The sequence below is a fragment of the Dermacentor andersoni genome, chromosome 4 (genome assembly GCF_023375885.2).
Source record: "Dermacentor andersoni chromosome 4, qqDerAnde1_hic_scaffold, whole genome shotgun sequence".
NCBI classification, from domain to species: domain Eukaryota; kingdom Metazoa; phylum Arthropoda; class Arachnida; order Ixodida; family Ixodidae; genus Dermacentor; species Dermacentor andersoni.
Genome location: NC_092817.1, coordinates 156,571,661 through 156,586,641, shown reverse-complemented (window position 1 = coordinate 156,586,641; position 14,981 = coordinate 156,571,661). Strand labels below are relative to the sequence as shown.

The following is a 14,981-nucleotide window of genomic DNA, read 5'->3' as shown; positions in this document are numbered from 1 at the left end:
CTTACTTCCACATCTTTGTGGCGAAAGTGTTATGCCTTGCACACTGATCCACATTGCGCACATGCGGGTGTCTTCAAGGCGTAAACCCAGCTTCGCTCTGGGGTTTATTGAGGTTGTCATATACACCTTTCTCTGGAACTATAATCGATCTTGCCCTCAGTGCGAACGCCGCAACATTCTTGCTCAGCATGCGTCTGATCCACTTCAGCCAGTCCCGTTTCCTACCAGGCCTTCCATCACATTGGCATTAACCTGTATGAGTCCCTTCCGAGCAGGGCTTGCCGAAACCTCGGGATAGGCGTGCCCATCGGCCACTTGACGCGATAAGCGGAAAGGTATTTTACCTGCTGCCTCAACTCGTGTAATAACATCCTTCCTCCTAGAAAACCTAAACCTTATTCTTCGTTACGGCGCACCTCGCGAACTTTTTAGTGATAGAGGACGCGTGTTCCTCTATGAAGTCGTAAACGTTCTCCTTGAAGAATGTCGCATCGTTCATCGTACCACCATCGCCTACTAGCCTCATGCAAATTGTTTGACGGAAATAACTAACCCCACCTTCGACAGCATGCTGTCCGAATACGTCACCTATGATCACACTGACTGGGAGCTTATTGTGCTATTGTTCAGGTATGCCTGAAAGCTCAACCACAGGCAACCGCAAAGTTTTCGCACTTTTCCTTTTCTACGGCGGCGAACCTTAGACTGCACACCATTTTCCCAAACCGACCTGACTCATCCGAATGTATGCTCATCTCTTAGCCGCCCTCCGCGTCCAGGGATGCCGTCACTTCACCCTTTCCTTCACAACCGTCCACCAATGGCAACTAAAATCTCGACGTGACGATGACCACCCACACTGTAACTTTCTTGCAGACTCACTTCTTGTGTGGCTTTGGCTTCCAGCTGTGCCTGCTGGTCTCTCATCCAAGCTTGTCTCCAAATATCAGGGACCCTACCGTGTTGTAGCGCAGACATCGCCTATGAACTATATTGTCGAGCCCCACACGCCAACATGCGCCAACGCTGCCGTAGTCGTGAAACCGTCGACAGCACCTGAAGCCGTTTGACGACCGTCTCATACTATGCTCGCCATGAGATGCAAGGTTGGCTCCTTTTTCCGATGGCGGATGATTGCAGTGAAGAAGAATGCTCGTCGCTGCAGCCACACCCCGGTCGCCGGGTAGGCGTTCTGGCTGAATAAGGCGTCCAAGCTGCCTTCGTGTTGCGTCCTTTGCTCGCCTTAGAATCTGCTTCAGCAAGCAAGCTTGAACGAGTAGAACGCAAGCGGAGTAGAATAGCCCACTGGGGCACGCGACGCGTTTTATCGCGACATCATTTATGTGAAGGCTCCAGGCGGCCTTTCGCTGTCATCGACTAAACACCTGAAGTAAGTTAGGGCAGAAACTTTCCGCTGGGGAATTGTCATAAATTCCACAGCCTTCTAGGCAATCGTTGCCTATGAAGATTACATTCTACTCTTGAAACGAAGACTCCCGTGTGTTAAGAGATCACCTACTCCAAAAAATATCACGCACACAATGACAAGTGTCTCAGTATACTTGTTACCAACTATCTAGTGTTTTTTAAACGAGATAAATTTCTTTGTAATGCGATTTTGCACGCTAGCGTACGTGCCGAAATCGACGAGATTATATGTGCCGCCACGAGGGAGGCGAGCGCCTGAGGAGGAAAGCGCCTAGACGTGGAGACTGAAGGAGAAGATGAAAATCGCGCGCCGCGCATAGCGGGCAAAGCACGGGGCAAAGCTACACCCCCTATAGAAAGTCTAGGTGGCGTTGAGTGAAGCAGGGAAGAAGTAAGGAGGTGAAGCGTCGTGGAGCACGACGGTAGGCGGAGGCTTGCTGGATCGACATCCTCTTGCAGATAATGCGAGTTCTATGTGCGCCATGGACCAGCCGGATTCTTATCGTTATCGTAAGGCCGAACCCCGAGCGAGAAGGACGGAACACCGACGCAAACGGCGGCAGCCCGAGCGGGATTCGACCGACCCCAAGGACGTCGCCAATCGCCGGGGACGAGCTGAATAACTCCGGCAAATGGCGCGCTCTTGACGGGGCCAGGAGACTGCAGAAGAGGAAGGAGATGAAGCAAAAAAAAAAAAAAAATAGCAGTGGCTTAGCTTGGCTGGGCCAGGATATACATAGCGTGAGCTAAGGTTCAGCCGGGTATTCTTCCATATAGTCAGACAATCGGGGAGCCTTGACGTCATCGACGGCGTCTGCTGTTAGTGCTGCTGAGATGGTCGGGCACGTCGCTCAGCCTCCTGGCGACACTGCTTAGCTTGACGTTCCTCCCTTTGCTCCGGTGTCTCTGTAGCACGTTTAGCCTTCTTCAGTTCGTTCTTCCTACGCTCACCCGCTAATTGCCAGGCAACTACTTCCGGCTCCGATGAGTTAAGCTTCTCCATTCTTTTGCGCCACTGAACAGCAATTTCGCTCTCTTTCTCCATGGCTATACCACTTGGCAAACGCCCCGCCATATGTATACTCCTCAATGATACTTCTGCGCATGCACACAAAATCAGAGGCGCTAACAAGCATCTCCGGGCCTACTGCGCAACGGAGGCGCACAGCTGGGCACGTGCCGGCGCCAGCGCGTCTGCCGCTGTTATGACGTCACTCCTCTGGAATGCGCAGACCGGCGAGGCGCGCGTGGTACCGGCTCCGGCGAGCCAGGTGTGCGCCCTCTGACCTCACTGCTCCTCGCGCATGCGCCACGCGAAACTGCTCAAGCTCACGAGACATTCATTTGAGGGATCGCCAGCTGTTTGTTCGTAGGCGCGAGTAAGAGCGGCCGAGAGAGAGAAAAGCTGGGGCCTTTTGCTCCTTGAATATATTAAAATTATTTATTTATTTCGAAAATGACATACGAATACGAGCCTGCCCAAGCCAACACTGCCTAGACACTACGGAGAAGAATTCTATGACGGCACTTGTCCCTAGGCGTGCCGGCGTTGCCGGTGGGGTCGTTTGTTTACGCTAGGACGCTGTCTGCCGGCACGGCAAAGTAGGTGAAGCAGCGGGCACTGACAGCCGATTTGGCGACCGCTGTGTCGGACAGACTGTCTCGCACCTGCGGCGATCGTGCTAATTCAATCGTGGCGGATCATAGCTTTCTCGCGCCTTAATTACGGCAATGTACCTTGTAAATAGCATCACAGATATTTCTGAGGGAGCAGTAGCGACCATAGTAGAGCCCGCGCCGCATGTATTGGAAACATAGAAGGCAGAGCGCCTTAGCAAACCGTGGTTGAACGCAAATGCGTGAGAGACCGTCAGTGACGATGACTGACTCAGCACCAGCACCGCAGGTGCGAGAAAGTCGTTCCGACGTACCTTCAGAGGCGACGTTCTGACTGATGTTGCAGAAGTCGCGGGGTGCGGTAGTGCATAACGTAGCGTCACAAGTTGGCGGCTGGGCTTAACTATATTTTCTCAATCGCGTTTATTACTCCTTGTAACAGCGTGTCATTGTTTCGCATTATTGGCGGCGACTCCAGGACACCAAAGCGGCGGACACCAAAGATAGAACCTGAACTGGTCCGTGTGCTCGAGCTCATCGAGGCCTGCACGCGCCAGAGGTGTATAAGATCGGTTGTCCGCTATCGCGGACACACAATTTTTTTATGCGAACACCCCCGGCACGCTTCAGCTTCGCGGCCCTAACCCACGGGCCGCTCTGCTTCCAGCGTTGATCCCCCCGCCACCCCTTGGGTGCCCTGGAAATTCTGCGCCGCCTGCTTCATTCTAAGCTGAGGCGCTCTCCTGAGGCCTCTGTTCGCCGATTACATGTGCCCTCCTGGAGCAGTACTTGCAAAAAATGCAAGCTATCGTTGCGACGAAAAAGCGACCCGCGACTAATAAAACACCAGTCAGAACATTACTTTTTCAGACACAGCGATCACCAAGGGCCGTCTGAGCCCACTGCCTCACGGCGCGGGCAGCCAACGGCTGAGCGCAAAGAAACTCGACCGCACTCCGCGATGCCGGCATGTCTGAGGACAAACGAATACAAAGCGTGCTAAAAAACCTGCTCCGTAATGCCTAGGCAGAGTCATATATTCAAGGAGCAAAAGCCCCCAAATTTTGTCTCTTGCACCCGCTCTCACTCGCGCCTGCGCACAAACGACTGGCAATCCCTCAAATGAACGTCTCGTCTCAACACAGCAAGTTTAGCTGACGCTACAGTATTGTGAATAGTACATAGTTCGAGCGATCGAACGAATAAAGACAGTGCATTTTCCTTTCTGTGCCTCACCACTTTTCTAAGGGCAGTTGACACTTTAAAATTGGTGGCTACGGGACCGCGTTATCTCGGATTCTATATAGTGGCTAGAATTGATTGGCAGTGTGACGGGCGGGAGCTGGCTTGCCCATAGAGGAGCGTTGAACGTTGTGGATGGCGCTACTTGCAGCTGCTGTACAGCTCTCGCGGCTTTTGGAGGGCAGCTATCACGCGCGTCGCATTGACATTGCGTCGCGTTTTAATTTTAATATATTTCGCGGTGGCAACATCATGAAGTGTTTCTTGCTATGAGCTGCGTCTTTAAGAAGGGGGACGCTTCTTCGGAGAGGAGACAATAGAAAGATGCGTTATTGCCAACACCAGAACGCGCAGCAGATGTTTAGCCATGTGATTAAAGAAATGAGGGAGATCACATCCATAACCACCCAAAACTCCGACTTTCCACTTTTGTCATTAGGTCATCTGCCACAAATGTAGTCAGTGGGCGCAGAGAAAATCGTACGCGCAAGCAGACCAAAACAACGCTGGGGCTGCGCGCAATAAACCAGTGAATAACATCACCTAGTCGTTCAGTACACTATATACATAGGCGTCCGCATGTGCCAGCAACATGCCCTCTAAAAAGCTTTAAGTTTGTAAAAACATCAGATACATATGTGGGCGCTTTGACAAGCCTCAACATAAACTAAACATTTTCCGTCGCGGGTCCATATAGGTCCACAAGACGAAAAGAAATACTTTATTACATGGTAGAGTAAACCACATGCACACATCAGACCGAGCTTTGCTACCATTCTACTTTGCTCTACTTCACTCTGGTTAAGTTCAAATGTCCCTGGCGCTCCCTTTGAAGAGCCTTGTCCTTGATCAAAGATTCTATGAAAAAGTGCAGCCTAGTTAACACCCCAAACTGGTAATTTTTGCAGTGAGCTCTTTGAGATGGAGCCCACATCCAATTTCCCGGAGTGGTAAATTGCTCAAGAAATGCACAAAATCATGCACACTGAAAGCATAAAGCTTCTCTGCTGAAAATATCTACTAGCACTTTAATGAACGTGGCTTACTCATTTTCAGGGTACAATAGGCCTCCCCTGTCAAATGTTTGCGTGAACACGCTGTCTGCATTGCATTCAACTGCTTCTTTGTTGACTGCTTCGCTGGTAACTACTTTCCCGTTTATCCAATTTCATGAAATATTGTGGCTGATAAAAGCGGTCTTTTTACGCCATTTGCCATTTTCGTTCGTCCAAATATGCCTCGCTGCCTTCCGCTCTTTTAGAAGTTCATGCCGGCGTCGCCAGACTATTCTTTGCCAACCAATGGTGATGTCCGTTCACTTTGCTTCGCGGGGAGTGCGCTGGCCGCATCCAGTGTGCTGGCCCTGCTGCCACCACGGGCATGCCAGCTGATTCCATAGCCTCTCATGAGGTTTCCGGAGTGCCCTTTAACCCCACGCAAGATCACACTTCGCCCGATGTCCTAGACAGCTTCATCGCCAGCACGTTGACAGTTTCCGAACGCGCCCAGCTTCTACGCTTTCTCCACAAGTTTCGTTCTTTCGACTGCCAGCATGTTCCCTTGAGCCGCATGTCGACTGTTTGTCATCGCATCGAGACGGGTACCAGTGCACCACTGCGAGAGAGCGCCGTGTTATCGACGACCAAGTAGCTGACATGCTCAAGCGCAGCGTCATTCAGCCTTCGGACAGCCCCTGGGCATCTGCCGTTGTTCTGGTTAAGAAGAAGCATGGATCGATACGATTCTGTGTCTATTACCATCGTCTTAACAAAATAACACGTAAAGATGTTTACCCTCTTCCGAGAATTGACGACGCACTTGACTGTCTTCAAGGCGCGGAGTTCTTCTCTTCTATCGAATTACGCAGCGGCTATTGGCAAGTCCACATGGCACCCGAAGACCAACCTGAAACAGCCTTTCTAACACCGGATGGCTTATGCGAATTTTGTAGCATGCCGTTCGGGCTTTGAAACGCCCCAACAACATTTGAGCGTATGATGGACAATCTTTTGCGTGGTCTCAAGTGGCAAACGTGCCTGTGCTACTTAGATAATGTGGTTATATTTTCGCCCTATTTTCCCACCCATCTCAGTAGGTCTTCAGCTCAACCGGAAGAAATGCCACTTTGGTGCAAGTCAGCTCACCGTCCTTGGCCATGTATTATCTAAACACGGTATTCTTCCTGACGGCGCCAAGCTCCGTGCAGTTGCTGATTTTCCCAAACCTTCCTCCGTAAGAGAACTTCGCCGCTTCCTTGGCATGTGTTCTTACTTTCGCCGCTTCATTCGGAGTATTGCGTCCATCACCGCTCCCTTGAATCAGTTTCTACGGAGGGACTTGAATGACTACGCCTGGTCGTCCGCTTGTGAGGATGCCTTCCAAGAGTTGCGTCGTCTACTGACCTCGCCGCCTATACTGCGTCACTCCGATCCGACAGCTCCGACCGAAGCACACACCGACGCCAGCGGTGTAGGACTCGTCGCTGTGCTCGCGCATCGCAAATCTGGATTCGTCGAGTACATCGTTGCATACGCAAGCCGCACCCTCAACAAAGCCGAGAAGAATTATTCCGTTGCAGAGAAGCAATGTTTGGCCATAATTTGGACACTTGGTAAATTTCGACCCTACCTCTATGGCCGCCACTTCGACGTGATTACAGACCACCATGCACTTTGTTGGCTGTCCACGTTGAAGGACCCCTCAGGTCGATTAGCTCGCTGGACTTTGCGGTTGCAAGATTTCAATGTGCGCGTTGTCTACAGGTCTGGCCGCCGCCACACCGATGCTGACGCGCTTTCCCGTTCGCCCGTGTCAACCGAAAGCGATGCCTGCCTCTCTGCCGTTGACCAAGTACTTTCTTTCCCAGCAGGCTGCGACATGGCTTTGGAGCAACGCAAGGATGCCTGAATTAACACTCTTATCTGCTTCCTTTCAAACCCGTCTGCTGTTCCTTCACCTTTTCCAGCTTTGCGCCGTCAAACATCTCACTTCGAAATTCTGGATGGAGTTCTCTACAGCCGGAATTACGTATCTGACGTCCGCAAGTGGTTTCTCGTCATACCTCGATATCTTCGTCGTGAAATATGTTCTGCCTTCCACACTGACCCGCAGTGTGCACATGCGGGTGCCTTCAAGACGTACACCCGGCTTCCCTCCAGGTTTTATAGGCGTGGCATGTATACCTTTGAGTGCAAGTACATTCGGTCGGGCCTTCACTGCCAACGCCGCAAGGTTCCTGCTCATCATGTCTCTGGTCCACTGCAACCAATCCCGTGTCCTGCCAGGCCCTTCGATCGCATTGGCATTGACCTGTATGGAACCCTTCCGAGCACGGCTTCCGGCAACCGCTGGGTAGTCTTCGCCATCGACCATTTGACGTGATACGCAGAAACAGCCGCTCTACCTGCTGCCACCACTCGCGATATAGCATCCTTCCCCCTGAAAAACTTTATTTTCCGTCACGGTGCACCTGGCGAACTTTTAAGTTATAGAGGACGTATCTTCCTCTCCAAAGTCTTAAAGGCGCTCCTTGCTGAATGCCGCATTGTTCATCTGCGATGAACAATGCGGCATTCAGATGAAAGAGGCTGTATACAGCGTATATAGTCTCTTTATATATATATATACGCTGTATATATATACAGCGTATATATCTGTGAAAACACAGATGAAAGAGGCTATATACAGCGTATATATCTGTGAAAACACAGATGAAAGAGGCTATATACAGCGTATTTACACCGGAGCCAGACCACCAGGCCGACACTCGCCCGCGCCAAGGGCACAGGCCCACTTCGTCGTCGTTCTCGCGGTGGCTCCTCCTTTGAGAGACGCTGTGGCGCTGTGGCACTTCCTAATGTCGGCTCCCCACATATATTCCGCGTAGATACAGCTCTAAATCATCGACTAGCACAGGTGGGTCGTAGCTTTTTGTGATTCTGAGTAGGTCAGCTTATCGAATATTGACGCAACAAACTGCAGTTCGCGTTTCATTCCGAAACATCAAACCAGCTTTCAAAAAAGAAAGGGTATTATTTTTTTGGTCCCCTGCAATGAAAAGGTTGTGTTATCGTTTGTCAAATTGATAGCTGACTTAGAGGCATAATTCTAATATTTGCTTCATCAATTGCAATATCCCAGCTTCCCTTTTTCCATTTCGCGCAAACCTGTGGCCGGAAATTCTCCGAAAAAGGATAAGTTCCCTGCACGCAAAATGAAGGCTGGCAAGAGCCGCAACGCAGCATGTCCTATCACACCAGCGTGCTTCAACAGCACTATAGTAGCGCCGGGAAATTTCATCGCTCATCGCGCCTCCCTCTCGCACGGCGCAGCTACGCCGCCGGTCACAATGCTCCCTTCTAGCCACCATCCACTCTATTGCAACGTTGGAGAAGGCTTCAGAAGCATAGTCTACACTTACGGCAACGCAAAAGAATTTTCATTCAACTTTTCCCAGAGCTTCCAAAAGTAACACACAAAGTTTTAGTTTAAAAGGCCTACGCTGTTGACGGGTGTAATTAAAATGCAGTTTGTGCTCCGCACTTCACCCGAAAGTTGGAGCACCGTTTTCATGAAAATCCTCTAGCAAGCAACCCCCCCCCCCCCAAAAAAAAAAGAAGAAACTTGGGGCCTTAGTACCATATTCCTTACGCGACGCCGGCTCATGTGTGTGCAACAAATATGACAGACGTACCGACGATATAGCATCGAGGCACTCCTGTCTGTACCTTTTGCACTTCTACACGCATCAGATGCTAGGTACTTCTAGCGTCAGGTACATGAACGCGCAGAAACGAGTTTCCTCGAGCGGGCGCATGCACGTATAGTGCGGGGTTTACATTGTCAAGTGTTTGTACGGTACACACGCCAGCAATAGCGTATTTTCTTTGCAGAGGCGCCGTTACCAGACGGATCGCTGCTGTGCACACTAAGGGCAGGCTTCCGAAGGTCAACGTACAAGTTTCCACCCGATGGACTCTGCACCATCATCACGTTTGACTCGTTGTACAAGGAAGATTACACATTGGCACCGCCCTACAAGGAAGACTTCCAATACTTCATAGAAACGTCTGCGCAGGCACAGATATCTGAATTTGGCATCGGTATCGAGCAGGAGTAAGTGCATCGACATTGATGGCAGTGACCCTAGAAGAGTTGCAGCCTGCTCTCTTAAGAGAAAAATTTAACTGTGGAACTTCCATTTAAGTAAATAACAACGCAGAAATCATTTTTATAGGCAACACTGCAGCAATTCGTAGTATTTTTGGCGTGTTTAAACACAAGTTGAAATGTACAGACTGCCTGACGCAGCTTAGGCTTAGATGCCATTATCTTTTTCTAAATATTGTTAAGTATTGCGCAGCTAAAAAATATAACAGAACTCAAGTGTGATGTTCAAGACCGTGCAACTCAGCAATTAAAAAGAAGACATGATAGATTAATAAAGTGCACCTACGAATACTTCTCATCATCATCAGCCAATTTTATGTGCACTGCCGGACGACGGCCTCTCCATGCGATCTCCAATTACACATGTCCTGTACCTCTTCATCATTCTGCGCAGCATCACAGCTATGCAGAAGCGTAATTTAATGGACAAAACATTTATACAAATATAGTTCAATGTAGAGGCAGAAGATCAACAAGTTTCAACTGACTACACCACGAGGGTAAACGAGAAGAAAGGGGGGTTAACCGAGGGGCCCGATTTTTATTAGTCATACCATAAGAAGCCAACCAACACTGACACCCAACCAGAAATCACCTCGTCGACCCTACACAATTCTCTCCCCAAGGCCGCTTCTGCGAAGAGCCCGGGTCTCTCAGGCACATAGTACGGGGTTGCAGAGCGGCACCATTAAATCCTCCGAACCCTTACCCCACTAACGAGCTTTGGGAGAGAGCCTTGGCCAGCTCCGACCTCGAGGATCAGCAACGGCTTATTGCGAGGGCCCAGGACGCGGCCCGAGCTCAAGGCATTCTGGAATGAAGACGCCTCTCCAAAGCTTCATTCACCCAATAAAAATGTTTATTCTCTCTCTGTGTGACACCAAGGCAGCAAGGTCTGTGAGTGGTGGCGCTAGCTAACACTCGCAGGGTCCTGCTAGGAAACAAATATTGAAAAAGGGGATGGGGGAAACGGCGCCGCAGTATTTCAATTGGCAGATCATAATAACACGAAAAATGCAAAGGTTGTGGGATCGTTTCCCATCTGCGGAAAGTTATTTTTTCATCATCATCATCATCATCAGCCTGGTTATGCCCACTGCTGGGCAAAGCCCTCTCCCATACTTCTCCAACTACCCCGGTCATCCACTTTCATTTCCATTCATTTCCATTATATTTTCGTTTCTTTATTTCATTTATTAAGCACAAGTAAGTTTCCCTATGTTGTTCTTGGTGTCAGTGTTTGTTCTCTTCTTATGATATGAGTTGCGACTAGTTAACGAGCAGTGGAGGAATGAAAAAGCGCAGGTTAAGCAATAAATGAGCAGGCTAGCTGCGGAGATGGCGGAGATTAAGCTCGCGCTTTCGCCCTCGTTGCCGCAACCCGCTTTGGCCCGGGCCGTCTTGGATACGTCCGAGACATGCCACGGGTGTCGCGCGCACAAGCGTTGAGCTGCAGAGAACAGACAGGAAGACTAGGCTATAAAATTACTCTCGGAGCCAAGAATGCATTCGCCAGCATGCAGGCTAGCTTAGTAAAGGTACAGGAAGCTATAGCGCACCCAAGAATAGGCTCAGGTGCACTCAGTGAACGCATAAGCAAATTGGAGGAGGTCTATGCCAGGAGAGAACCCAGCCCGGCTCCTTCGCAGGTCGCAGCGGTACCTCATGTACTAGCACTAACGACGGATACGTGATACTCAGGGTCGCTCAACCCTCTTCTCAGCCTAGACATGGTTAGCGTGAACAAGAAATTCAGCCGAAGGGACGCGAGGGGACACGCCGAAGAGACACGAGCTGTGGCAGACTGCGATGGGAGTGCACTTGACCCTTATCACAAATAAGGTCCCATTGCCACAATAAGGTCCCACTCACAATATCACAATAAGGTCCCATCCCATTGCCAGTTGCCTCTCCACTAGGAGAGGCAACTCCAAATGCCGGGACACTACCCCAGACCTCTCTTTTGTCAAGAACTGAGGGGAGGTCAAGTGGGTCAACATGGCTCTAGACCTCGCAAGTGACCACTACGTCATCAGTATCCCTCGACATTTCTCGTTATAGGACGAGGGAATTCAAATTGATCGACTGGGACATATTCCGCAACATCAGAGCCGAGCGCGCACCGACGGCTGAGACAGGTTTTGAAGGTTGGTGCAAAGGGACCAGGGATGGCGCCCAGGTGGCAACCAAGGAGGTCATCACTGACTTCGACGTCGACAAGATAGATAGCAGGCTGGCGCACCTGCTGGAAGCCAAGCAAGCCCTCCTCACGAGATGTAAGGGGCAGAAGCATAACAGGAGGCTCCGCAAGAAGGTTTTCGAGGTTAAGAGAGAGATCGATCAGCACTTGATAACCTGTGTAAACAACAATAGGAGGAGCTATGCGAGTCCATCGGGGGCCAGCTCAGATCAGGAAATAACTGGGGACTGCCCAAGCACCTTCTCGATAAGCACAGCTGCAGATCCAGCCCGGGACGATCCCTCGCGCGAGCCATCTACCTCGCTACGGACTCTAACCCGGACGAGTTGAGTGTCGACAGGCTCATAGACAAGTACCTGCCTGTGGTGGATAGTACTGCCCCTACCCAGTTCCCAGACTATGCGAGTGTAAGGTGCCGGAGTTGGACTAAGACTTTACTGCGGCTGAGATCCGAGATGTTCTCTTCTTCCTGGATGGCAAATCCGTCCCTGGCCCTGATGGCGTCACTAAAAGGATGCTGAAGGATCTCGATGATGAGTCAATCGACTTTCTTAGCGAAAGGAATACTGAAGTCTGGCGCAGTGGACACGTCCTCAAAGAATGAAAGACGGCCTGCATGGTCGTCATCATCATCATCGTCATCCTTGTCATCGTCGTCATCATCATCATCATCAGCCTGGTTACGCCCACTGCAGGGCAAAGGCCTCTCCCATACTTCTCCAACAACCCCAGTCATGTACTAATGGTGGCCATGTTGTCTCTGCAAACTTCTTAATCTCATCCTCCAACCTGATTTTCTGCCGCCCCCTGCTACGCTTCCCTTCCCTTGGAATCCAGTGCGTAACCCTTACTGACCATCCGTTATCTCCCTCCTTATTACATCCCATGCCTATACCAATTTCTTTTTCTTGATTTCAACTAAGATGGCATTAACTCGCGTTTGCTCCCTCACCCAATCTGCCCTTTTCTGATCCCTTAACGTTACACCCATCATTCTTCTTTCCACAGCTCGTTGCGGCGTCCTCAATTTATATGGAACACCTTTCGTAAGCCTCCATATTTCTGCCTCGTACCTGAGTACTGGTAAGACAGAGCTGTTATAGACTTTTCTCTTGAGGGATAATGGCAACCTGCTTTTTAGGTACTGAGAATGCCTGCGAAATGCACCTCAGCCCATTCTTATACTCCTGATTATTTTAGTCCCATGATCCGTATCCGCCGTCACTACCTGTCCTAAGTAGATGTATTCCCTTACCACTTCCAGTGCCTCGATGCCTATCGTAAACTGCTGTTCTCTTCCGAGACCATTAAACATTACTTTAGTTTTCCGTAGATTATTTTTAGACCCACCCTTCTGCTTTGCCTCTCCAGGTCAGTGAGCATGCATTGCAGTTGATCCCTTGAGTTACTAAGCAAGGCAATATCATCAGCCAATCGCAAGTTACTAAGGTATTCTCTATTATCTCTTATCCCCAATTCTTCCCAATCCAGGTCTCTGAATACCTCCTGTAAACACGCTGTGAATAGCATTGCAGAGATCGTATCTCCCTGCCTGACACTTTTCTTTACAGGGGTTTTGTTGCTTTCTTTATGGAGGACTACGGTGGCTATGGAGCCGCAATAGATGTCTTTAAATATTTTTACATACGGCTCGTCTACATCCTGATTCCGTAATGCCGCCATGACTGCTGAGGTTTCGACTGAACCAAACGCTTTCTCGTAATCAATGAAAGCTATATATAAGGGTTGGTTATATTCCGCACGTTTCTCTATCACCTGATTGCTAGTGTGAATATGGTCTATTGTTGAGTAGCCTTTACGGAATCCTGCCTGTACCTTTGGTTGACAGAAGTCTATGGTGTTCCTGATTCTATTTGCGATTACCTTAGTAAATACTTTGTAGGCAACGGACAGTAAGCTGATCGGTCTATAATTTTGCAAGTCTTTGGCGTCCCCTTTCTTAAGGATTAGGATTATGTTGGCGTTCTTCCAAGATTCCGGCACCTTCGAAGTCATGAGGCATTGCGTATACAGGGTGGCCGGCTTAACTAGAGCAATCTACCCACCATCCTTCAACAAATCTGCTGTTACCTGGGCCTCCGCAGCTGCTTTCCCTCTTTGTATAGCTCCCAAGGCTTTCTTTACTTCTTCCGGCGTTACTTGTGGGACTTCAAATTCTTCTAGACTATTCTCTCTTCCATTATTGTCGTGGGTGCCACTGGTACTGTATAAATCACTGTACAACTCCTCAGCCACTTGAACTATCTCACCCATATTAGTTATGATATTGCCGGCTTTGTCTCTTAACGCATACATCTGATTCTTCCCTATTCCTAGTTTCTTCTTCACTGCTTTTAAGCTTCCACCGTTCCTGAGAGCACGTTCTATTCTATCCACATTATAGTTCCTTACGTCAGCTGTCTTACGCTTGTTTATTAACTTCAAAAGTTATGTCAGTTCTATTCTAGCTGTAGGGTTAGAGGCTTTCATACATTGGCGTTTCTTGATCAGATGTTTTCTCTCCGGCGATAACTTACTGGCATCCTGTCTAACGGAGTTGCCATCGACTCCTATTGCACACTCCCTAATGATGCCCATAAGATTGTCGTTCATATCTTCAACACTAAGGCCCTCTTCCTGAGTTAAAGCCGAATACCTGTTCTGTAGCTTGATCTGGAATTCTTCTATTTTCCCTCTTACCGCTAACTCATTTATCATCTTATGTACCAGTTTCTACCGTTCCCTCCTCAGGTCTAGGCTAATTCGAGTTCTTGCCATCCTATGGTCACTGCAGCGCACCTTGCTCAGCACGTCCACATCTCGTATGATGCCAGGGTTAGCGCAGAGTATAAAGTCTATTTCATTTCTAGTCTCGCCATTCGGGATCCTCCACTTCCACTTTCGGTTATCCCGCTTACGGAAGAAGGTATTCAGTATCCTCATATTTTTCTTTTCATGAAACTCTACTAATAACTCTCCCCTGCTATTCCTAGAACATATGCAATATTCCCCCACTGACTTGTCTCCAGCCTGCTTTTTGCCTACCTTGGCATTGAAGTCACCCATCAGTAAAGTGTATTTTGTTTTGACTTTACCCATCGCCGATTCCACGTCTTCATAGAAGCTTTCGAGTTCCTGGTCATCATGACTGGATGTAGGGGCGTAGACCTGTACAACCTTCATTTTGTACCTCTTACTAAGTTTCACAACAAGACCTGCCACCCTCTCGTTAATGCTATAGAATTCCTGTGTGTTACCAGCTATATTCGTATTAATCAGGAATCCGACTCCTAGTTCTCGCCTCTCCGCTAAGCCCCGGTAGCAC

At 49.4% G+C, this 14,981-nt stretch overlaps 1 protein-coding gene across 2 annotated transcripts in view; it reads left to right on the top strand.

The window, feature by feature from the left end:
• LOC126537970 (uncharacterized) overlaps positions 1-9,757 on the top strand; it is a 147,223-nt gene extending 137,466 nt beyond the window's left edge. For both annotated transcript variants that reach the window (XM_072287962.1, XM_050185084.3), the window contains one exon: positions 9,180-9,757. In XM_072287962.1, the coding sequence (XP_072144063.1) occupies positions 9,180-9,406 (227 nt within the window). In that variant the 3' untranslated portion in view covers positions 9,407-9,757. The remainder of the gene's footprint in view (positions 1-9,179) is intronic.
• Positions 9,758-14,981: the final 5,224 nt, after the last annotated feature.